The sequence below is a fragment of the Lycium ferocissimum genome, chromosome 7 (genome assembly GCF_029784015.1).
Source record: "Lycium ferocissimum isolate CSIRO_LF1 chromosome 7, AGI_CSIRO_Lferr_CH_V1, whole genome shotgun sequence".
Taxonomy (NCBI): domain Eukaryota; kingdom Viridiplantae; phylum Streptophyta; class Magnoliopsida; order Solanales; family Solanaceae; genus Lycium; species Lycium ferocissimum.
In genome coordinates this window covers 34798393-34822545 of record NC_081348.1, presented here as the reverse complement: position 1 = coordinate 34822545, position 24153 = coordinate 34798393, and the positions used below count along the sequence as shown (strand labels likewise).

The window sequence follows — 24153 nt, the reverse complement described above, 5'->3', positions numbered from 1 at the left end:
AATTAGAGATAGTCATTAAAGATATGGGTAATTTTGAAGAAAAAAAATTAATACATCTTTGAACTTTAAAAAATTCATTGATTTTGGATAAAAAAAGTGTTAAAAATTCATTTATATTGAAATGGACGGAGCATAATTTTTCGTAGCTTTCTTTATTGGAAATTACGGAATGTCGTGCAGAATGTCTCAATCATTTTCTGAGGTTACATAACAAATCATCTTCCCTTCTCGAATCTGCTTTACCATTAATCTGAGTGAAGGATAGCCATGGGATTAACATTTGATCCAATGGCTATCTTTCTCCGTTGCTCCCTATTTAAGTCGAGGTATCTCACATCTAAAATGTCCACACAAAAATCCATTAATTAAAAAAAAAAATGTATAAAAAAAACACAAATCCATTACATAAACCCGACCGTTTGATTGATATTGTGAGTGTGGTGACGGATAGGCCTGTTAACCGGTTTAACCGGAACCGGACCGGTAACCGGTTAGGGAACCGGCCGGTTTCCGGTTAAAAAACCGGAACCGTTTAACCGGTTCCGGTTTACCGGTTTGAAACCTCAAACCGGAACCGGTCCGGTTAAAAACCTTCAAAACCCTTTTTTTTTTTTTTTTGTATTATATATATATATTATAGTATTTATTAGTATATTGTAGGTATATTTACATATGTTATACAAGTTTATAAGTAAAGTTTAAATATTTACTGACTAACAAAGCTAATGATCGAATACAATAAATACAGAATATACGTGTATACATATATATATTAAGTTATATGCTTAAGTTAACACTATATACTATATATACTTATTATAATACGTATATATATCAATATACGTAGGTTATATAACTTATATATATATATATATATATATATATATATATATATATATATATATATATATATATATATATATATAGATATATGTTTAAGTTATATACTATATATATATATACATACTTTAAGTATACTATATATACTTATTATAACTTATATATTATAACTTATGTTATTTATAGCTTAATTGTTTTCTAAGTTTATAAATTCGTATATATATATATATATATATATATATATATATATATATATATATATATATATATATATATATATATATATACCTAAAATATAGTAAGAATATACTTATATATATATCAATATATGTATCGGTATACTTAGGTTATATAACTTAATATATATAAATATGTTTAAGTTATATATAACTTATATATATGTATAACTTAATATATATATATATATATATATATATATAACTAAAATAACTAAAATATACTAAAAATATACTTATATATATGTTTAAGTTATATATATACTATATATTATAAGTATATTCTTAGTATATTTTAGTTATTTTTCAAGTATATAACTTTCTAGTTTTTAATTTAAGTATATTCTTAGTATATTTTAGGTATATTCCTAACTTTATAAAAGTAAAAATATGAACACAAGTAAATAGAAGAAAGCTCAATGAGCCATATATTTTATTCATTCTTGGATAACATTTATTTGCAAGTTGTAGTTTTTTTTAACTTACAAATAATACATGAGTAGTATAGAAATAGTCGAATAATAAAATCACCAATTTTGAACCATTTCGTTAATTTCCTCCACATTATATTCGGTCATGGAAATATCTTCAAAGTCTTCCATTTGGTCCGGTCCACTAGCTATCAAATCTTCAATTTCTTCCTCTTCGCCTTCCTCCGCTTCTAAGTTTTGGTTGCGTCGCTCCGATCTAATCCAATCACGAATGCACACTAGTACTTGCAAGCTAAAGCCGGATAATGAATGTCTATGGTCTCCAATTTGCTGTCTTCCTTGGCTAAATGCGCTCTCCGAAGCCACGGTTGATACTTGAACCGAAAGGATATCTCGAGCCATTCTTGAGAGTATCGGATAACTTGCCTTGTACTTCTTCCACCATGCTAAGACGTCCAAGTCATCCAGCTTCCTTGATATCTACATTTGGCCGCATCAAATAAAAGTTATATTCATCAAAGTTTGCACTAGAAGAAGAAGTTGGTCTGTGAATGTAAAACTTTTAAACCCGATAAGCCCTTTTTGCTACTTTGAGAAGTAGGGGGCGTGAGCAACGGTGTAGCACGTTCTTCCAAACTACAATAATGAGTAAAAATTTTTCTAAACTCATCATCAATAGCGAGTTCGCCGCCTAAAGATGGTTGAACTCCCGCTTCAATTTCTAAAATGTATAAATTTGACCAACCAAATTTTTAGCATAAGACATTTTTAAACAAGGATTTAAAAGAGAACCCAATATAAATAAAGTTGGGATGGGAAAAAAATACTTCTTAAATTTGATTATCATTTCAAAAATAGACACTTGATAACCGGGTTTATGTTTATACTCTTGTAAAACTCTAGCTATTTCCGCTAAGTAGGCTAAAATTTCGATACTGTGGGATAGAATTGTCTAGAAAAAGCAAGAGTTGCATTATAAAAATTTTCTAAGAGCTCAACACATTCTTTAACATCTTCCCAATGCGAAAAATTTAACCAATCTTCACTATCGTATTATATTTGTTGTGAATTTGTTGTATGGGAATCCTATACTCATATGCTTGTTGTAGCATAATGTAAGTGTAGTTCCACCTAGTCTCAATTTCTACTTGAATTTTCCTAGGTCTAAGGTTATTTTCCACACAAGCATTCTTAAAATCTCTAATTCTTCCCCTATTAGCATTACAAAAAAGAAACGCAACCGCATTTCTAACTTTTTGAATAGAATCGTCAAAATAGTCAAGACCATCTTTAACAATTAAATTTAAAATGTGACAACTACATCTCACATGAAAAATATTTTCTAGCGGAGGGTTTAATTCTCTCTTTAAAAGACCAATCGCCTTTGTATTATTAGAAGCATTATCTAAAGCAATACAAAGTGTTTTTCTATAAATGTTAAAAAATCTCATAATAGTAGACATTGAATCCGCTAAAAATTTTCCATCATGACGACCTTTTCCTTCATCATATAAAAAAGCTATAATTCTTTTTTGTATAACCCATTGTCATCAACCCAATGACATGTAATAGCAAAAAAATCTAACTTGTTAAGACTAAGACCCAAATCGGCGGTAAGACAAACATTACAATTTAAAGAATTAAATACATGGCGCAAATAAAATCTATATTTTTTAAACAAATCTATAACATCGGCTCTACAAGTACTTCTAGGAATATCCTCAAATAACGGATTATAACAACGTTGAATGTAAGTAACAAACCCCATACCCGATGGAAAGGAAAATTGTAAACAATCATAAGCTACCATTTTAGCTATTTCTACACGCTCTTTTTTCTTGTCATACTTAAAATTCCTACCGGTTCGTGGGTCTATCGTCATTTGAATCCCCCCACACATTTGACCCGTTTGCTCTCCCAAACATCCATATGTTTGGTTCTCATACGACCATTTAGTGTACCCGTTCCACCATCCTTACCAGTTCTTGCTTAAAACTAAATACTTGTCCACATAGGGTACATGTACCGATTGGTTTTCCTATTCTTAGTCATAAATTTCCAAACTTTAGTTGTTGGCTTACGAGTTCTCGGCGGTTTATCTTGTGTATGTGATTGTGCAGACATGTATCTCCTATGGGATTTTCGGGGGGTTGTGTTTCATCATCATCATCTAAGTCTTCATTAAAAGTGTCGGTAAAATGTTGTTGCATTGCCTCATGACCTAAAAGTGGATTATTTCCTCCAACATCAATACCTAAATTAGGTGTTTCTTCCACAAATGTTTCCTCATTAAGCCCACGCCTAACAATACCACTACTACTACCGGCACCACGTCTTAATCTCTTTGACATTATTAAATAGAATTAATTTAAATCACAATCAAATAAATCACAACAAATTAAATTGCTAGAATTAAATTGCGTAGATTAAATTGCGAAAAATAAATTGTTAGAATTAAATTGCGAAAAATAAAGATAGAGTTGGAACGAAGGTACCAAATTGCCGGATTAATTTCCAACAAAGTGAAGGCGGCTAGAATTGCAAATCCACCAAAGTTACTTCGGATTGTTGCAAAATCACCAACTCCACCAACAATAATATAATTGCAAAATTAATAATTGAAACTATAATAAGACTTTGTAATATTTATTTGAGAGAAATATAAAGTGACTAATTATTGCAAAGTAACTATAATTGAGAGATTGAGATTTGAGAGAAAGAGAAGAGTGAATTGGTGTGAATTAAAATGAAAATGAAGAAGGGTTTATATAGGGGTGAGGGATGGGTTAAAGTGTTAAAAAAAAAGTTTGGGGGGTTGGGGGGCCAAAAATTAAGTATTTGACCGTTTGGCAACGGCCATTTTTGCAAATGGACGTTGCCAACGTCCAATTTCGCCTAAATTTTCCCAATTTGTTTTAATTTTTTTTTTTTTTTTAATTTAATCGTTAAACCGGTCCGGTTCCGTTTCAAAAAATGGGAACCGGACCGGTAAAAAAATTAACGGTTAACGGAATCGTTAACGGTTCCGGTTTTTACCGGTCCGGTTTCGGTTTTAACCGGTTCAACCGAACCGGTTGACGGGCTTAGTGACGGAGCGTAATTTTCGGTGGGAATTATCTCTGCTCATTAATTAAAGGTTCATTCTTGATTTATTGCTGTTGCATTTTGATCTAATCAATTTGTCTTTTGTAAAGATATAGTTCAATAAAATGTTAGAGCTCCTGCCGGTGTAATTAGTCAGTTGCTGCATAACTATGTTTTTTCAATTTCTATCTTTTCAGCATATTTTTGCATAGGAGGATTTCCTCCCTTGTCTACTTCATTGAGATAGCTAGCACTTAGCAGTGTGTGCTAGGCTTTTGGCTTTGTGATGATTTTACTTGGTGATTAATATACATGGTTAGTTACCAAATATATATATACTTAGTAGTGGGCATTTGGCCAGTGCTAAGCCCGGGCGCAAAACTAAAATTAAAAATTAAATTTGTAATTACTTTTTAGTTTTTTCCCGCTTCCTTGTAACATTAAGTTATTGAAAGATTAGTTTGATTTTTTCTGCAAACCCTAGTATAGGCCCAAAATCAAGATTAAAAGTTAGAATTGTAATTTTTATTTTTTATTTTTTTCCACTCTTTATGACATGAAATTATTGAAAGATTAGTTCGATATTTTTTTGCAAATTCTTACAAACTAAAGGCTACCCATATATTTAAATTGCATAAAAATATTTGAAAATTAAACAAAAATTCTTTTTTTGTCCTTACTTTTGACCTTCAAATAAATACATAAAGTCTCTTAATTTTTAACAACATATATCCAATATAAAATTTTCTTTCAAAAAATTAGGTAACAATATCTAATACAAATTAAGACCAATTTTATCAATTAAATTTTCAAAGTTTCACACTGAACAATTAAAGAGCTGTTAATTAGAGAAATTTCATTTTTTTTGTGCAATACATGTTTTAATTAAGGTAACTGCAAATGTGGTGTATTCTCTCATTCAAATTATGCATAGTGACGTGTTCTTTTTAATTGACATCATCACAATTCACAATTTCTTAAGCGTTTTAAGAGGACCTTAAAATTTTCTAAATTTACCAAAATTGGTGAGACACCTTAAATAATAAAGAAATAAAATAGGAGTAAAAGTAAGTCATATGAAGAAGTTATAGTACATCTCATCACCTTCAAGAAGTTAGTCTAAGGGATTTTCTACTATAAAAAAAGGCTTAGAAGTGCCTTAATATTTCTAAAATACCCCATAGTAGAGGAAACAATAAAAGACAAATATAGGGGTAAATTTGGAAGAGGAAACCTTTAGTTGGCAACCTTAGTTGTAATGTAACCAAAAACTCTAACTAAATACCACAAAAAAGTTAGATTGGCCCTTATTATATATATATATATATATATATATATATATATATATATATATTGGTTTGTGAAGTAAGTTTCACAAGGTTGATGATATAATCAGACTGGATTCAATAATGTATAGTAGTAGTAAGGTTTTTAAGAATGGAACTTTGCAATTAATTAATTAGAAAGAATAAAAGAGAGCTTAATTAATTTGTTGAAAGAATTCCACTTCACTTGGTTTATAATTTTAGAGTTTATTGCGTACGTGGGCACATGCATGCAGTATACTCATCTGTGCTTGCTAGTTACTCCATTTATCTTTTTGTTGATTCTTTATCCATTGTGTAAATGATGAGTTTATACGTTAGAGATCATATAGATTAAAAGTTTTGAACGTGAAGATTAGTGCCTTAGGTTATTAATTATCTCATATTAAGTTAGTAATATGTTTACATTTGAGATCCAAAAATATCATTTCAATGCATGCCATGAACATTTATAGCAACACCACATTATATATTATATTTATAATTCATCATGTGGCACAAAACGTTATTGAGTTCACAAAAAAGGCACAGAACAAATTTATAAGTCAACTACTAGCACTTCAAGCCACATAATGGTTAATGGTAATTGATCATGCGAGTTTGTCCTACACGGACATGAAATTTCATTTCAATCGTCAGTTCGAAATCATGAAGTTTCATGAAAATCTCACATGACAGTTTAACTTACCTCAAGTCGGCCTTAATAGCTAAATGGTCGCTCTGACAGTTCCAAATTGTGATTAAACCAAAATCTTCAAACAACGAACTCACATCTAGCAACGTCCTTGACATACAAAATGATAAATTAAATATTCTTTAGTGCGTCATAAAGTATTAAATATTTACAAAATTTTCACGAATGCTACACAGACTGTCAAGTCTGAAGTTAGGCTACCAAGGCCACAATTCAGACTTTCAATCTTATTAATTTGTATTGCATTCTGAAGTTAGGCATTGGTAGAGACTAACTTCAAACACAAAGGTCTGCAGTAAATTTCAACTTCAGATCTGACGGTCCGGAGATAATTATGAGGTGACTAAATTTTGAAAACTTTATAAATTTCAGTTATTCTATAAAACGGAATCCTAAAATAGCTATTTCTGCACTTTCCCAAAATATAGGTGATATGGTTTTAAATTCACGGGCCTCTTTGTTTGAAATTTTTTACCTAATTATTACTCCCTCTGTCCAATTTATGTGGCTCAGTTAGGATTTCGAAAATCAAATAGTTTAATTTTGTTCGTGAATTTGGGCATGAAATCTTCAAGTTTTTTGAAATAAAATTTACACATTGGGAAACTATTTTAAAAGTATGTAAGTCACAATGATTGACAATTAAAATATTTAAAAACTACATATGAAAAAATTGCGGTCAAAGAACGATTTGTTTGAATCTCGAAATTCGAAAGGTGCCACATAAATTGGGATGACAAGAGTACTATATTAAATCATTTTTAAAACAAATTTGTTACAAATAGGAAATATGGGTCGAGAACTCGAGATGATTACATATGAAGGTCAACCAACAATGCTGAGGTAATACGCCTACCCCAAAATAGCTTATTTAGAGGGAAAACATCATGACGATAAAAGCATGTTTTAACATGTTCAAATGTTACAGTGTCTAGCACTCCGAATTATATCAGAAAGAAATGAAAATGAGTGACTTGCAAGTTGCACATATAACATAAAGATAGAATTAATTATATTGCTCAACTACTCTACTTTAGCTTGTTGGTTGAATTACTTGTTTTGGTTTTCCACACGATGTTAGGTATGAGACACGACTAATTCAGATTCGTGCCGCGTAAAATCCATTAAAAGAACGATGTGCTATCTAGGAGAATTTTTTCATACCTAGGTTTGGTTGAATATTGATTACTTTAAAAGAACGATGTGCTATCTAGGAGAATTTTTTCATACCTAGGTTTGGTTGAATATTGATTACTTTATAGCCTGTTTGACTAAGCTTATTTTTTCCCCAAAAGTACTTATTTTTTCAATAAGTGCTTATTTTAAAAAAAGTGAGGTGTTTGGCCAACCTTTTGAGAGAAAATAAGATTTTTGGAGAGTAGCGTACAGCTTTACGTGTTTAAAAAAAAATAGGCTTTTTTTAAAAGACTTTTTTTGAAAAGTGCTTTTGAGAAAAATACACATAAAAGAACTTTTTAAAAGCTCGGCCAAACACTAATTGCTGCTCAAAAGTACTTTTTAAATTAATTGGCCAAACACAAACTGCTTTTAGCCAAAAATACTTTTTTGAAAAGAAAATTACTTTTTAAAATAAGTTATTTTTAGAAGCTTGGCCAAACAAGCTATTAGTTAGCTTTCTAAAGTATAATTCTTTTGTTATGCTGATTAAGTTTTCCAATACTATTATTCTCTACTGGTAAACTGGTATTTAGTTCTTCTAAATTAGTCAACGTGGTCTTGGAGATGGAATTAATGACTCGCCAACCAACAATTAATATTGTCATATAAAAGCAGTCTTGAAGATAGTCAAACTTTTGGTAGAATCCGCCAAAGCTTCTACTAATACATTAAACTGTTTACTCTTAATTTTCCATAAATATGTGTCTTAGTCGTATTGTATTAACTTCGCATTAATGTGAATAAGTAAGAAAAAAAGTTGTTACAAAGAAGTCAAATAAGAGAAGTAAGATTAAAATCGTCAATTATGGGATAGGTTAGTTATTATAAGGCCAATTCTGAAGGAAAGTCTTTGAAAATATCAAATATTCTTTCTTACTAGGTATTCTAAGTTTGATGTTCCAAATGTACTAAAAATATAATTGTAACTGCTATTGTAACGAATAAATAATGTCATCCAAGAAAATAATATTATCATTTGAATTAATCTATGACAAGATCCAACTACAAGTATAATCTTCACCAACTTATGTTAATATAGTCTAAAATTTATGATTTGTTTCATTTATAAAATAATAAAAGAATATATATGAAACGAGAAAGTATCTTATATATATATAAAAGAACATTATACTAATTAATAGAAAACAAAAATAGTTAAATACAAATTTAATTTTAATAAGTCTTCCTCCTTAAAAAAAAAAATTAGTAAAACAGGAACAATAAAATACGGATGGGTTTATATAAAAAATCGCCTTTTAAATGTAATACAACATGTATTTGCCTGCAACTTTTAACTCTCCTTGAGAATTTGAGAACGTAATTGTATCCTTTCAGTGACAATCGATTTAGCGTTGACTAATTAAGTAATTACTTCGCCAAAGGCAACTAGTGTATTTGTTTGTAGTTACACTTAATTACTTCTTTCTTTTAATCTTGAATGTTCCTTAAACACGATAATTTCTCTGGTATTAGGTTTTAGGCTTCTTTAATGGAATTAAAAGTTTTAAAAGAAATTGTATAAGTAAAATATATTAATACTTTAATTAATGTGCCCAATCAGGCAACTAGATTAAATTCTTCTCTAAATACTTATATTACTTATAGAATAATGTTTACAAATTTTGGCAGTAACCTCAACTATAAGATTTTTTTCAAAATTAATTTTTTTATAAAATCTTACTTAAGATTATCAATGTCTCAAGAAAGATAAAAAAAAAATAAAAAAAAAAAATGGAAAACAATTAGTTCTACTCTAGAAGAAATTGATTATAACAAAAATAATTAATCAATAAATTTCCATCTTGAAAAATGCAGGTAGCGCTCAATTAATCTCTAAATTAGCCCATGAATGTGAGACTTTTCTCGGTAGAACTGTATGAACTTGGTCCAAAATGGACAATAGCACGCCTTATAAAAGTATCTTTGAATTGTTTTAATAAGCATCTTCACTGAGCCGCAACTAATTAAAACTAGTACACTGTTTGTAAATAGCAGCCCATCTCAAGACAGATTTTGGTAATTCACTGTAAATATTTGGACAGGACTACAATTGTTACAGCACAAATAGGTTGCATTCCTTTCTGGTTGAATCCAAGGTATCTAACTTAAAATCCAGGTGATTTTGTATATGTGCAAATGCAATGCTTAGTTTTCCAGTATATTTTTCCTGCAATACATAGTTTTCCAGTACTTCTTCCCTGATAATATCTTATGTAGAACGATCTACAGCATGAATTTAACCCCCATGAGTTTCCTTCACCTCTAGGCTCTAGCTCACTCCCGTGAACATTCTCCATCAATGGAATTGTGCTGCATTAACCAGTTTCTTGAGGGCAAGACCATTTTCATCACTGGTGCAACGGGTTACCTAGCAAAGAGCACATCCACTCTCTCTCTTTCTCTTTACTTTAGGTTGAACTAAGAGTGTTTTTTTCAGGAGATGCATACATAGATGATATTACTAGTGCTTTTGTTATATATTAATGTAGTTCTCACCTAGAAGATACTCCGACTCCAGCCACATGTCAAGAAGCTCTACTTGTTAATTAGAGCTCCAGATTCAAATTCAGCTAAAGAGCGTTTCAACAACGAGGTACTATCAAACTACTATATGATCGTATATAGTAGCAGTAGAAATAATAGTCACCACATTAGAATACAACTCCAGTCCATAGTCACGCAAACCACATAATGAGAATTCAAGATTATATCGGTTAAACGATATGTTTTAACTGCAGGTTATAAAGACGGATTTGTTCAGAGTTCTAAGGGAGAAGTTGGGCCCAGACCTACATGGCTTTATAGAAGAAAAGGTTTTCCCAGTTGCTGGTGATATAGCTTGTGATGGTGATAGTTTGGGGATAAATTCTGAGCTGAAAGATGAGATGTGCAGAGAAATAGACATAATTGTAAACTCTGCTGCAACAACTAGATTTGATGAAAGGTATAGAATACTAGTAGTAACATTCTAAACATTAAGTAAAAATAAAAAAGTTTAATTTACTGATCAGCGCGCTTTTTGCAGCTATGATACTGCAATAAGGATCAATACACTGGGTGCCATAAATGTTGTCAAATTTTCCAAGCAGTGTACAAAACTAAAGATGCTTCTCCATGTAAGCACAGGTCAGCTCCGTCATATATGTGCTTAACCAAAGTTCATTATCATGTAACTTCTTTGGTGTATTAACTCTAGCATAAATACTGGTTCTTTTCAGCCTGTGTTTGTGGCGAAAGGGAAGGATTGATACTAGAAAAGCCATTGAACTATGGCGAGACGCTTAATGGAAGCTCTCGCTTAGACATTGGCGTGGAGAAAAAGCTGGTAGAGGAGACACTGAAGGACCTTCAATGTAGGAATGCCACCGAAAAAGAAGTTACTTTAGCTATGAGAATTTTAGGTATTGAGAGGTAAGCGGTTCATTAAATCAGTCTCGCTCAGTGATACAAATATCTATCATATTTGCACCAATATAATTATGATTCTTCAGGGCAAGGCTACATGGATGGCCAAACACATACACATTCACAAAAGCAATGGGAGAGATGCTTTTGGGACACCTCAAGGAGGATCTCCAAATCACAATCCTCCGGCCAACAATTATATTAAGCACCTACAAGGAGCCATTCCCTGGATGGATTGAAGAATCGAGGTAATAATTACATACCACTTATGGACACATACAAAAGAAGAACAATTCTTAGTAAACCAATCTGTTTCTTCCTTCCGACAGAACCGTGGACACCTTCATTGTTGGCTATGGCAAAGGAAAACAGAATGTTATAGTCGGTGACAGAGAATCAATAATGGATGTGGTATGTGAGTCATGTGTATAGTGTATACCTTATGTATTAATGCGCAAGTTTGCATCAGTTGGCCTTAATTAGTTCATCTAAACTTCGAGTTCCTAAGTATTTACACTAATTCCTAAATGCGATCTTGCAATTTTGCCAAGATTCCAGCCGATATGGTTGTCAACTCAGTCACCGAGGCTAAGGTAACCCATCGAGTTCCATCTTCCCATACAGCTGTTTACCATATTAGCTCCTCTAGGAGGAATCAACTAAAACTTGGTGATGTCGTACAATTTGTCGTTGATTACTTCAAGAAAAATCCATGGATTGACGAAAGAGGAAAGCCAGTCAAAGTGAAGAAATTTCATTTACTGGATAGCATGGCTAGCCTTCACAAATACATAGCAATCCGCGACATGCCAATACTAAAGGTTAGTTTTCATAGTGATGTCTTCTTAAATAAACAGTAAAATTGACGCGTTTTTGGCTTCAGTTGGCCATAAAGTAGGACAGTGACTAACTTGGAGTATATGTGCTTAAAGATATATTTATTCGAAACTACGGATACACGGAATATAAAGGTTTGCTAACAACTAACCAGTTAGACTAAAACCCTCCTTGGCAGAAAATCAGTTCGTATAAACTAGAACACTCATATATATATATATATATATATGAACTAATTAAAAGGGGGAAAGACCTCGGTATACAAGAGAGATGTATATAAAAGTCTACAAGTGTTTATGAATGTTGTTATGCTCTTCAGCATTGATGGCCTACCACTGGCTAAGTTTATAGTTTTAACATGTTTCAGATATTAAAGTTGGCAAACTTGATACTTTTCCAATATTTGCAAACTGTGTGCCCAACATTAGAAAGAAGACTAGTTACCAGTTTCAAAAAAAAAAAAACATTAGAAAGAAGTATCAATCACGCTATTCGACTAGCTGAACTCCACAAACCTTACGCACTCTTCAAAGGAATGTGAATTTGTTATTTGATGTCCCTTCCTTTCTTCATCTTAATTCTATATTCATTTTGTTTTAGACCCCTCTGATGTTTGAACTAGCATCCGTAACTTGTTCATGTTTGATATACTTCTGGAAACTAGTTACTCAAACTTAAAACTGTTCCAAATTGATATTCTAACACCATTCATGCTGGTTTTACCAGTTTCGATGATGCCAATGCTGAAATGTTGCGAATGGCAACAAGAGAAATTAATGCAGATGATACATTCAACTTTGATCCAAGAACCATTCAGTGGGAAAATTACTTCAAGGAGATTCATATTCCCGGATTAGTGAAGTACATTTTCCAGGAAGGAAGAATATGTGAATAAATGAGGGCTAGTATGCTACTCTGCTTACAATAGAAAGCTGTACATGTTGCTGCTTAAATTCTATTATGTGGTTTTTTAAGTGACTATGTCAGTTTAAGAAAATACTGGCAGTATTATATGTAACTATATTTTTCTGATGCTATTCGAGTATTATGTGTAATAATATTGAAGGACTACTTTTGTTGTTTCACATATTATGATAACTAGCTACCACCTACCAGCAAACTGAACTCAAAGATTGGTTTTTTTTTCTTGTACGCATGTTACTGCATTTATCAGAAGAATATAGCTTTTATTCACCATACAAGATTTTATACAATGTCATTTCATCTTTCAACATTTTTGTTTCTGTTGATAATTTATTCCAATCCATTCCCGTATTTGATGAATCTTTCTATTTTTTTCATCAGCGTGGCGTAAAATAGCTTAAACTAATTCGAAAACAATTAAAGAAGATATGTTCCAAGGATCTGATAGTTACTTTGCTTATTTAATCCACTAAAATTCAAGAGCTAAACAAGTAGAAGCAAGGCTGACACATTAATATAGCAAGTGTAGTCCAAATTGAAGAAATAGATAATTAGTGAAAGATATCTCAAGAAGGATGAACCTTGTTAGAGTGAGAAGAAATGGCTTTAATAGCAGATTTCATTGAAGCACCAGCAGAGTTAACAGCACCTTCAATGTACTTCTTGGCAGCAATTGTAGCCACTTTTTCCATAGTCTTTCCCATATTTCTAGCTCTTTCAGCAACACCAACAAGGCTATCATACTCAGCTTTAGCCATTTGGTTCATTTCCTCTTCGAAACGGCGAAATTCTTCCATGGCATCTTCCATAGCAGTGTTAATATGATGCTCTGCTTCTTTCATGTAATTCTCAGCTTCTTCAACTTCCTTTTCTTGATGGAGTTCCATGGCTGCCCAAGCGTTGTAAGCTTCCACCTCAAAGAGCTTCATGAGATCATCTTCTATGGTGTAAGGGTCGAAGTTCTTGTCACAAAGAGCTTGGTCTGATAGAATGGAGAATTGAGCAAAAAGTGCCTCCATTTTTGTGCTGCTGATTTGAACTTGGGAATGGAGAAAGATGGGGTGAAGGGATTTCAGTGGTGAAGGAATTGATTCTTTTGGATTTGATGATTGGAAAAGCATATAGAAACAGGACAACCAACTTGGTAAAGGAATGATAGATGAGGGCCCCTGAACGCACCCCAACGGTTGAGTTGAATTTTGTGTACTCATATTGCTTTTCTGTTCTTTTATTATTATTATTATTTTATAGAAGTACTTTTTTCCTAGTTGTCTATCTTTATTTTTCTTCTTCCATTCTTACCATGTTAATAAGAAACTAAAGAAAACTAGGGAGTTCGTATTTATCGAATTTTGATTTCGTGACACAGTAATTTAAATTGTTACTTGTGAGCCACTAAATTAGAAAGTCCAATAACTATTTCTTTGAATTATTAAAAAAGTATAAGGAAAACTATTTCTTTGAATTATTAAAAAAGTACAAGGAAAAGTTAACATAGGATGAATAATTACAAGAACTAACTACCAACAGTTAAGAGCACTTGTACGTACTTCTCTATTCTAAGATTTCGAGTTCGAATCCTAAAAACTGAATACTTTGGTGGAAGTGTTTTACCATATTTCGAGTTCAGATCTTGAAAACTGAATACTTTGGTGAGGCATTTTACCATACGTCGAGTGAGAAAAAATAGAGTAATTTTCAAAATAATGGACGTCTTTGAGGTGTGGTGAAGTGGGCCACAAGTTTTGCATTTTGTCAAAGCCATCAATCCTCATCCTATGCAGGGACAACTATATGAGGAATTGCAATTATGCTTATTCGATGTGGCCAAATACATCACAAATTTAGTGTTTACCGACAGAGTTGAAATCGAATAAATGCTCGTGGCCGTAATCTCTTGTCAGCATTAGCGTCACGCCCTTGTAAGCTCAACCATTGAATGGTTAAAACTTTAAAAAAAGGAAATGAAAATAGAAATTGAAATCCGTGAATTCCCCATCAGTGATGGCAGTTGAATCACGTTAATAGAAATTGCTTCTTTTCTTACCGGTAAATTAAGACTATCGCCTATTTTTCAATTTAACTGAAAAAGGACTCCAAGCCTACCACAAAGTATAACCACTTGGACAGAGATCTAATATCTGAAGGATACAAAATCGAAGCATCAAAGAGAGAAAAGAAAATCTATTAGAACAAGACCTTGTGGATTTTACCAGCCACCTCCACCTCTTCTATCTTGCAGCTCCGCTTGCCTCTCCTCTTTCAGTCTCTCCGCAATTTGAAGAATATCTCGGTTATAGAAACGATCGCGCACAAACTTCCTTTCTTCAGCTTGTATCTCCTTGATAGCACTTGGATATGGATTGGGAGGTGGTTTCTTCCCTTGAAGTCGTGCAATCTGCTTCAGTCGAGAATATGCTTTCTTTTTTGCTTTTCTTTCTCCTCTATATTCCATCTATAACAACAAAATCACACAGTTTTTTAAGAGAGGTCCTAGAAGAAGATTGAGCCTCAACAAATTTGTTTGAATTTAGAAAGATGAGATACGTACATCAGCAACAGCCGTAGCTTCCTCTTCACTGACCCCTTGCTCCTTTAACTCGAGCACTCGCCACCCGAATAGACGGGCTGGAGGAGGGTCAAATCCGGAAATCCTGTTAAAAGTATTAAAGAATAAAGCCTCAGTTGAGCAAAAAAGTTGATAATTTCAACATGCCAATTTCTCCATTAGGATTATAATGAATTTCAATAAAAGACTGAATCTACCCTCGACTGCACAAGACAAGATGTGCTGAGACCATAGAAGATTTTTTACTTCTCGATATAGTACTTTTCATATTATGTACATTGGTAGCACCTTTCCCCACTTGCTTCCTCGATGTGCAGCATATTGCATGTTAAACTATTAAAGCCAGCACACTTGAGCTGTTGAGACCCTAGGATCAACAGTATAACAAGGCATACATGATACACCTCAGGGGTAGCTTATTAACAGAGCACGTTTAAATGCTACTATCTGATGATTGTGGAAGTCAAACAATACATACTAAGAACCATGTATAGGTTAGAAGCCATACTTAATAGCATCCTCATGTTTAGATTCTGGATGTTTTTGGAAGAACTTCTTGATATAGACATCCTCAGGTAGACTGATGGGTTGCAGCTTCTTCTCAGCACGAGGGAATGTTGCCGGTGGAGCCCTGGATTCAAACAAAATTCCAAGCAACAACCAGCATTAGGAGCACTATTTCATGTTCAAGGCAAAATGGATACGCTCTAGTAAAATCACGCCCAAGAATCCTATGAGCATTCTTAAAAATGCTTTTCTTAGATGCCAGTTGCAAACCTGAATTGATTAAAAAGTAATGATAAAAGGAACATGTCACCTTTCAAATAGATTAATCTTTTAGATGAGGTCGTACACCCACTTTATCGTAGTATTAGAACACGTAGAGGTCCTAAATTCAAGTATCACCACTACTACTATCAACAAAAATATTTCACGTGTTTGGCCCAAGAAAAAAAGAATTAGACCACAATTGAGGGGACACGTTTTCTAGCAGTTTAACTATTTAGATAAAGATGCAAACACTTGAACAAAAACAAGTAAACATAAGTATATAATTGAATAAAAAATTCAAAGGAAAACAAAAGGAGGGAAAGTATGAGGTACTTCTCCATAGCCTTGAGCCAGACAGGCTCGGCTTTGGCTAAGCCTTTGACAAGCTTTCTCGATCTGCTTAACAAATCACCTTTCATGAACGACATCCTTTCCCTGATCCGAACCCTTTCAATTACAAAGGTAAGACCATAATTTCATGAGTATCAATGGACCTACTAAAATCTTCCACAAAGAAAGGAACTTAAAGAAAGCTATACCTTCTGTAGACCTTGGCTAAAGAAAACACCATTTATAATGAATTTACATTCTATAAGCTAATAAAAGAAAAAAAGTATATGACTCCATCTGTCCCAATATATGTAGTACAGATTGAATTTCGAAAGTCAAACAAGAATATCTTGGACAGCGATTTATTGAATACTTAAGCTTAAAGCTGTGACTTAGTTTAATCGCATTGGAATTTCGTTGAGAATCACTATAATTCTACTCTGACTTGACATCAATAGATATATATAAATAAATAAAATGGATCTTTCAACTGAAGTTAGCAAACTTACGCAAATAACCAGCAAAAGACACCCGAGCGCGAGTTCGTCTCTTCTTTTTCTTTTTCTATATTTTTGGGGGAAATGGCTAATAGTTTAGATAATAATAATTGACAAAAATGGTGAAGCAAAAGAGATGCAAATGGCGAATGGTTTTTTCCAGAATTGGGATTTGGGGCAGCGAAGAGTGAATATGGGCCTAGCGGACTCGCACCTTGGGCTTTAGGCTTTAATTCAGAAGATATTAATAATGGGCTGAAACTAATCTTTATTTTCTTCTTTGATTTTGACTTTTTTTTTTTTTTTTTTTTTTGCTAAAAGCGAAGATGTTTTAGCCTAAATTAATTATGAAAAATAAATAAATTAAACTATGTGAGTTTATACAAAGATCAATGTTTAATTAATTTACTTTAAGACAATAAGACACTAATTGTATATGTATTGTATGCAAATACGATTAGCTAAAAATACGCAAAAACATTGAAAAAAGCGTAATATTTTGGAGTTTAAAAATTCATATGGGTGAAACTCCAATGTGGTGTACTAGAGTTTTGAATGTTTACAAGTGAAACTCTAGCACACAGAAGTGGAATTCTATAATTTTTATTATAGAAAAACTCCAATCGGGTGTGCCAGAATATAAATTTTTTACAAGTGAAACTTTAACACTCTCTATTTTGGAGTTGGAAACTCCTTACAATGTGAAACTCCATCGTAGTATTAAGTATTAAAGAGTTTAGAACTTTTACAAGTGAAACTTCAACAAACTCTGTTGGCATCTGAAACACTCAGACATATGAAAATCTTCAATATAATATCGTGGAGTTTCATGCTTCTAACAAAATTAGTCACTCATTTCTTTTCCGTCATTTGATCACTCAACTTTTATTTTATTGTATTGCAATCATTAAATTAGTTTTTAACAAAAAAAAATCACCAACCTAACTAATTGTTTGCAACAAAAAAGTTACTCAACTTACCTAATAATCATAAAAATCATTAAGAGAAAATAAAAGAAACATTTATATAATACTTAGACAAAATAAAATAATATTTTAATTATACAAATATTGTTTAGCAAGTTGTTGTAATTCTTAAGTGAATTATTTTAAGAAAAAAGCAATTAACCGTTAGTTGCTTTTGAAAAGAGTAGTAGACCCTCATCTACGTTCTGCAGTATTATCGTATCTACCCATTCCTTTACCAAAGTGGCGTTCCTGTTTCTTTATACTCTTCCAATCATCAAATACCAAGGAGTATAATAAATTTCATTCCCACTGAAACCCCTTCACCCCATTTTTCTCCATTCCCAAATTCACAAAGAAATGGAGGCACTTTTTGCTCAATTCTCCATTCTGTCTGACCAGGCTCTTTGTGACAAGAACTGCGATCCTTACACCATAGAAGATGATCTAATGAAGCTCTTTGAAGTTGAGGCTTACAAGGCTTGGGCAGCCATGGAACTGGATCAAGAAAATCAAGTTGAAGAAGCTGAGAATTACATGAAAGAAGCAGAAGAACACCTTAACACTGCAATGGAAGATGCCATGGAAGAATTTCGCCGTTTTGAAGAGGAAATGAACCAAATGGCTAAAGCTGAATATGATAGCCTTGTGGGTGTTGCTGAAAGAGCTAGAAATATGGGAAAGACTATGGAGAAAGTGGCTACATTTGCTGCCAAGAAGTATATTGAAGGTGCTGTTAACTCTGCTGGTGCTTCAACGAAATCTGCTATTAAAGCCATTTCTTCTCACTCTAACAAGGTTTATCCTTCTTAAGAGATCTTTCACTAATTATCTATTTCTTCTATTTGGACTACACTTGCTAAATTAATGTGTCAGTCTTGCTTCTACTTGTTTAGCTCTTGAATTTTAGTGGATTATATAAATGCATAATAAGTATCAGATTCTTGGAAGCAATTCCACAAATTTATTTCTTTAATTGTTTTCTAATTAGTTGAAGTGATTTTTTCCCTTGTCACTTTTAAAAAAATAAAGGATCGGTGAAGTTGTTAATGGATTGGCATAGACCATCAACAGAAAGAGAAAAAAATGAAATGGTAGTATATAAAATCTCTATTCTTCTGATAAAGGCAGTAACATATGTAAAATGAGAACCGAATATTTTGAATTCAGTTTGCAGGTGGATAATTATCAATCACATGTGAAACATCAAAAGCAGTACTTCAATATAATTACATATAAAACCAACATTTTCTTGAACTGGCGTAGTTGTTCAAACAACTACATAATAGAATGTAAGCAGCAGCACAGCTTTCTAGTGTAAGCAGAGCAGCATATCAGCCTCCTTTATTCACATAATTCTGCTTTCTTAGAAAAGGTACTTCACTACTCCTGGAATATGGATTTCCTTGAAGTATTTTTCCCACTGAATAGTTGTTGGGTCAAAGTTAAATGTATCATCTGCATTACTTTTTCTTGTTGCCATTCGCAACATTTCAGCATTGGTATCATCGAAACTGGTAAAAATCAGCAGCGATGGAGTTGGAATAAAATAGCAATTAGGGAAAGCTTTAAATTTGATTATTTAATAATTACTACTAATAAACTGTTGACTATTTGAATGAGTTAATCTGAAGTAATAATAAACTCACACTCCTTTGAAGAACAAGTAGGACCTGTAGAGTTCAGCTAGTCGAATGGCATGATTGATCCTTCTTTCTAAGTCCGTATGCAGGTCTTGCAAATGTTGGCAAAGTATCAAGTTTTCCCACTTTAATATCTGAAACATGTTAAAACTATAAACTTAATTAGCCAGTGGTAGGCCATCAATGCTGACGTGCATCAATGTTCATAAAATTCCTTTTCTATACATCTCTCTTGTATATCAGGATTTTTCCCTCTTTTAGTTCATAATATCATGAGTTTTCTAGTTTATACCAACTGATTTTTAGCCAATGACGTAATTGTTCTAAGTTAGAAATGTTGAAATATAAATTTGACGTGTGCATATTTTTCTAGTAAAACCATCTATAAGCAAATATAATCCAAGTTAGAACTGTCCTACTTTATGGCCAAGTGAAGTAAAAAAGGTGTAAATTCTACAGTTTTTTAAAGAAGACATTACTATGAAAACTAACCGTTAATAGTGGCATGTAATGGATTGCTATGTATCTACGAAGGATAGCCATGCTGTCGAGTACATGAACTTTCTTCGCTCTGGCTTTCATCTTTCGTCAATCCATGGATTCTTCTTGAAGTAATCAATGCCAATTTGTATAATATCATCAATTTTGAGTTGATTCCTTCTTGAGGAGCTAATATGGTAAACAACTGTAAGGGAAGATAGAATTCTATGGGCTACCATAGCCGCGATAACTGAGTTCACAACCATATCGGCTGGAATGTATGCAAAATTGCAAGATGGCATTAAGGAATTAGAGTAAATACGTAGAAACTCAAAGTGTAGATGAACTAATTAAGACCAGCTGATGCAAACAAAAGAAACTTGCACATTTTGTTGTAAGGTATGCACTATACACATGACTCACATACCACATCCGTCATCGATTCTCTATCAGCCATGCCAACATTTAGATTTCCTTTACCATAGCCAACAATGAAGGTGTCCATGGTTCTGTGGAAAGAAGAAGCAGAGTATACTTTTGCTTACTGATAAGACTAACTCTTCTTTAATTTCCATGTGTGCATGCATAAACAAAAACAATATATAGTCATTCCTTTCAACCCATCCCCGGAATGGCTCCTTGTAAGTGCTTAATATAATTGTTGGTCGTAGGATTATGAGTTGGAGATCCTACTTGAGGTGTCCCAAAAGCATCTCTCCCATTGCTTTTGTGAATGAGTATGTGTTTGGCCATCCATGTAGCCTTGCCCTGAAGAATCATAATTATATTGGTGCAAATACGATATATATTTGTATCAATGAGCGAGGCTAATTTTTTGAAACATTTACCTGTCAATACCTAGAACTCTCATAGCTAAAGTAACTTCTTTTTCAGTGGCATTCCTATCTTGAAGGTCCTTTAGTGCCTCCTCTACCAACTTTTGCTCCACTTCTATTTCTAAGCGAGAGCTTCCATTAAGCGTCTGACCATAGTTCAATGGCTTCTCTAGTATTAATCCTTTCTTTTCCCCGCAAACATAAGCTGAAAAGAACACGTCCTTATTATGCTAAAGTTAATAGGCCCAAAGAAGTCACATGATAGTGAAATTTGGTTAAGCTCATGATGGAGCTGACCTGTGCTTACATGGAGAAGCATCTTTAGTTTTAAACACTGCTTGGAAAATTTGATAATATTCATGGCACCCAGTGCATTGATCCTTATTGCAGTATCATATCTGCAAAAAAGGCGCGCTGATCAGCAAATTAAACTTTTTTCTTTTTACTTAAGGAAAAAGAATGTTTGTATTACTCTATGACTAACTACCTTTCATCAAATCTAGTTGTTGCAGCAGAGTTTACAATTATGTCTATTTCGCTGCACATGTCATCTTTCAGCTCAAAATTTATCCCCAAACTATCACAAGCTATATCACCTGCAACTGGGAAAACCTTGTCTTGTATAAGGCCATGTAGGTTGGGGCCTAACTTCTCCTTTAGAACTCTGAACAGATCCGTTTTTATAACCTGCAGTTAAAACATATTGTTTAACCGATAAAATGTTCAATTCTCATGTGGTTTGCGTGACTATGGACTGGAGTTGTAGTCTAATGTGATGACTATTATTTCTACTGCTACTATATACGATCATATAGTAGTTGGTAGTACCTCATTGTTGAAACGCTATTTAGCTGAATTTGAATCTGGAGCTCTTATTAGCAAGTGGAGCTTCTTCACATTTGGCTGGACTCGGAGTATCTTCTCCGTGAGAACTACATTAATATATAATAAAATCACTTGTAATATCATCTATGCATGCATATACTCAAAAAGCACTGTTAGTTCAACCTAAAGGGGGAAAGAGAGAGAGAGAGACAGTAAAGAGATGGAGAAAGCACTCTTTGCTAGGTAGCCTGTTGCACCAGTGATGAAAATGGTCTTGCCCTCGAGAAACTGGTTAATGCAGCACGATTCCATTGATGGAGAATGTTCACGGAAGTGAGCTCGAGGTGAAGGAAATTAATAGGGTCAAATTTATATTGTAAATGTTTATACATAAGATATTATCAGGTTACAAGTACTGGGAAAACTAAGTATTGCATTATCACATATACAAAATCACCTGGATTTTAAGTTAGATACCAATTTAACCTGAAAGGAATGCAACCTATGTAACACAATTGTGTCCTGTCCAAATATTTATAGTGAATTACCAAAGTCCGTCTTGAGATGGGCTGCTACGTACAATATGGAGCACTAGTTTTAGTTAGGTGCGGCTCCGTGGAGCTAGTTGTTGGGCTATTCACGTTATATTAATGCAAACAAAGTACATAGGACCCAGCTGTTGATATTAATGGACAACTATTAGTACTAAATAGTTTAATGTATTAAAAGGTTGTAGCCCTATGGCTAAAGTAGTTTAGGCTGTTTCTACCAAAAGTTTGGCTATCATTAACTCCATAGAATAATATTAGAAAACTTAATCAGCATAAGTGCATAATAAAAGAAATATTTTTAGAAAGATAACTAATTATAGTACATTAGAGATCTAGTTGGATATCTATTTTCGTTTCTGTATCCCACGTACACACAGATTCTCACTTTTCTCATTTGTTCATCTAAAGTTTATCATTCTCTTGAAAGGTAGTAATTCAACCAATAAGCTGAAGCAGAATAGGTTAATAATGCAGTTCCTTCTGTCTTTCTAATATACGTGCAACTTGCAAGTCACTCATTTTCACATCTTTAATGTGAGTACACAGATAATACGAATTATATAGAATATAGAAAAAGGATGTTGTTTTCTAGTGAATTAAAAGTTGTTATTTGGTGGATCCATATTTTTATACTACAGTCCTACTCTATATGTGGCCAAGTGAAGCCAAAAAGGCGTAATTTACAGTTTATTTATGAAGACATTAGTATGGAAACTTAACGGTTAATGATGACATGCATGTACTGGATTGCTATGTATTTGTGAAGGCTTGCCATGCTATCCAGTCAATGAAATTTCTGCACTATGACTGGATTTCCTCTTTTGTCAATCCATGGGTTCTTCGTGAAGTAATCAACAAAAACTTTTACTTTATCTGCACTTTTTAGTTTATTCCTGCCGTAGGAGCTGATATGGTAAAGAGCCATATGGGAAGATTGATTCCTATGGGCTACCATAGCCGCGATGACTGAGTTCACAATCATATCAGCTGGATTCTCCGCAAATTGCAAAATGACATTAAGGAAACACTTCCAAACTCGAAGCATTAGATGAACTAATTAAGAACACCTGACACAAAAAAGAGAGATTTGTGTTTGGACACTAGTTTACCTCTCAATACCTAGATGTAAAAGTTACTTCTTTTTCAGTGGCATTCCTATCTTGAAGGTCCTGTAGCGTCTCTTCTACCAACTTTTAATCCGCGTCTATGTCTAAGTGAGACCCTCCATCAAGTATCTGACCGAAGGGCAATGGTTTAACCTTGCATTAATCTTTCCTTTCTCCCACAAACATAGGCTGGAAAGAATCAGTCTCCATGCTATGTCAATACACACCCAAAGTCGTGATAATGAAAGTTGGTTAAGCACAAAGAATAATGTGGAGCTGACCTGTGCTGACATGTAAGCATCTTTAGTTTTGAACAATGCTTGGAAAATTTGACAACATTCATGGCACCCCATGCATTAATCCTTATTGCAGTGGTATATCTCCAAAAGAGTACTGGAATAAGTTTTTGTCTTTTTTTAAAGAACGGATCATCTTTATAACCTGCAGTAACATATTTATCCTTTAACTGATCACATCAAGCAGTGAACTCTCTAATAATCTTGAATTCTCATGTGGTATGCATGGCTATGGACTGGAGCTGTAGTCCAATGTGATGGCTATTATTTCTACTGCTACTATATATGTACGATCATATAGTGGTTTGGTAGTACCTCGTTAAAGCGTT

At 33.1% G+C, this 24153-nt stretch overlaps 5 protein-coding genes across 5 annotated transcripts; 2 read left to right on the top strand and 3 right to left on the bottom strand.

The window, feature by feature from the left end:
* The first annotated feature begins 11721 nt into the window (after positions 1-11721).
* LOC132062159 (fatty acyl-CoA reductase 1-like) lies at positions 11722-12926 on the top strand. The gene is made up of 3 exons (XM_059454789.1): positions 11722-12015; positions 12632-12642; positions 12758-12926. Exons 1-3 carry the CDS (start codon positions 11722-11724, stop codon positions 12924-12926), a joined length of 474 nt encoding a protein of 157 aa, XP_059310772.1.
* A 595-nt stretch (positions 12927-13521) lies between these two features.
* On the bottom strand, positions 13522-13974 carry LOC132062158 (uncharacterized). Its single transcript, XM_059454788.1, has one exon. The coding sequence runs from the start codon at positions 13972-13974 to the stop codon at positions 13522-13524; it is 453 nt and encodes a 150-aa protein (XP_059310771.1).
* A 1031-nt stretch (positions 13975-15005) lies between these two features.
* On the bottom strand, positions 15006-17311 carry LOC132064600 (uncharacterized). The gene is made up of 5 exons (XM_059457638.1): positions 17135-17311; positions 16629-16742; positions 16033-16155; positions 15507-15609; positions 15006-15410 (listed from the first exon to the last, which is right to left on the bottom strand). The coding sequence occupies exons 2-5, from the start codon at positions 16721-16723 to the stop codon at positions 15165-15167; spliced, it is 567 nt and encodes a 188-aa protein (XP_059313621.1). The 5' UTR covers positions 16724-16742; positions 17135-17311; the 3' UTR covers positions 15006-15164.
* Positions 17312-18309: 998 nt separating this feature from the next.
* LOC132064599 (uncharacterized) lies at positions 18310-19037 on the top strand. The gene has a single exon (XM_059457637.1). The coding sequence runs from the start codon at positions 18448-18450 to the stop codon at positions 18898-18900; it is 453 nt and encodes a 150-aa protein (XP_059313620.1). The 5' UTR covers positions 18310-18447; the 3' UTR covers positions 18901-19037.
* Positions 19038-19453: 416 nt separating this feature from the next.
* On the bottom strand, positions 19454-23881 carry LOC132062157 (probable fatty acyl-CoA reductase 4). The gene is made up of 7 exons (XM_059454786.1): positions 23810-23881; positions 21534-21733; positions 21344-21444; positions 21059-21251; positions 20638-20719; positions 19737-19864; positions 19454-19601 (listed from the first exon to the last, which is right to left on the bottom strand). The coding sequence occupies exons 1-7, from the start codon at positions 23879-23881 to the stop codon at positions 19454-19456; spliced, it is 924 nt and encodes a 307-aa protein (XP_059310769.1).
* Positions 23882-24153: the final 272 nt, after the last annotated feature.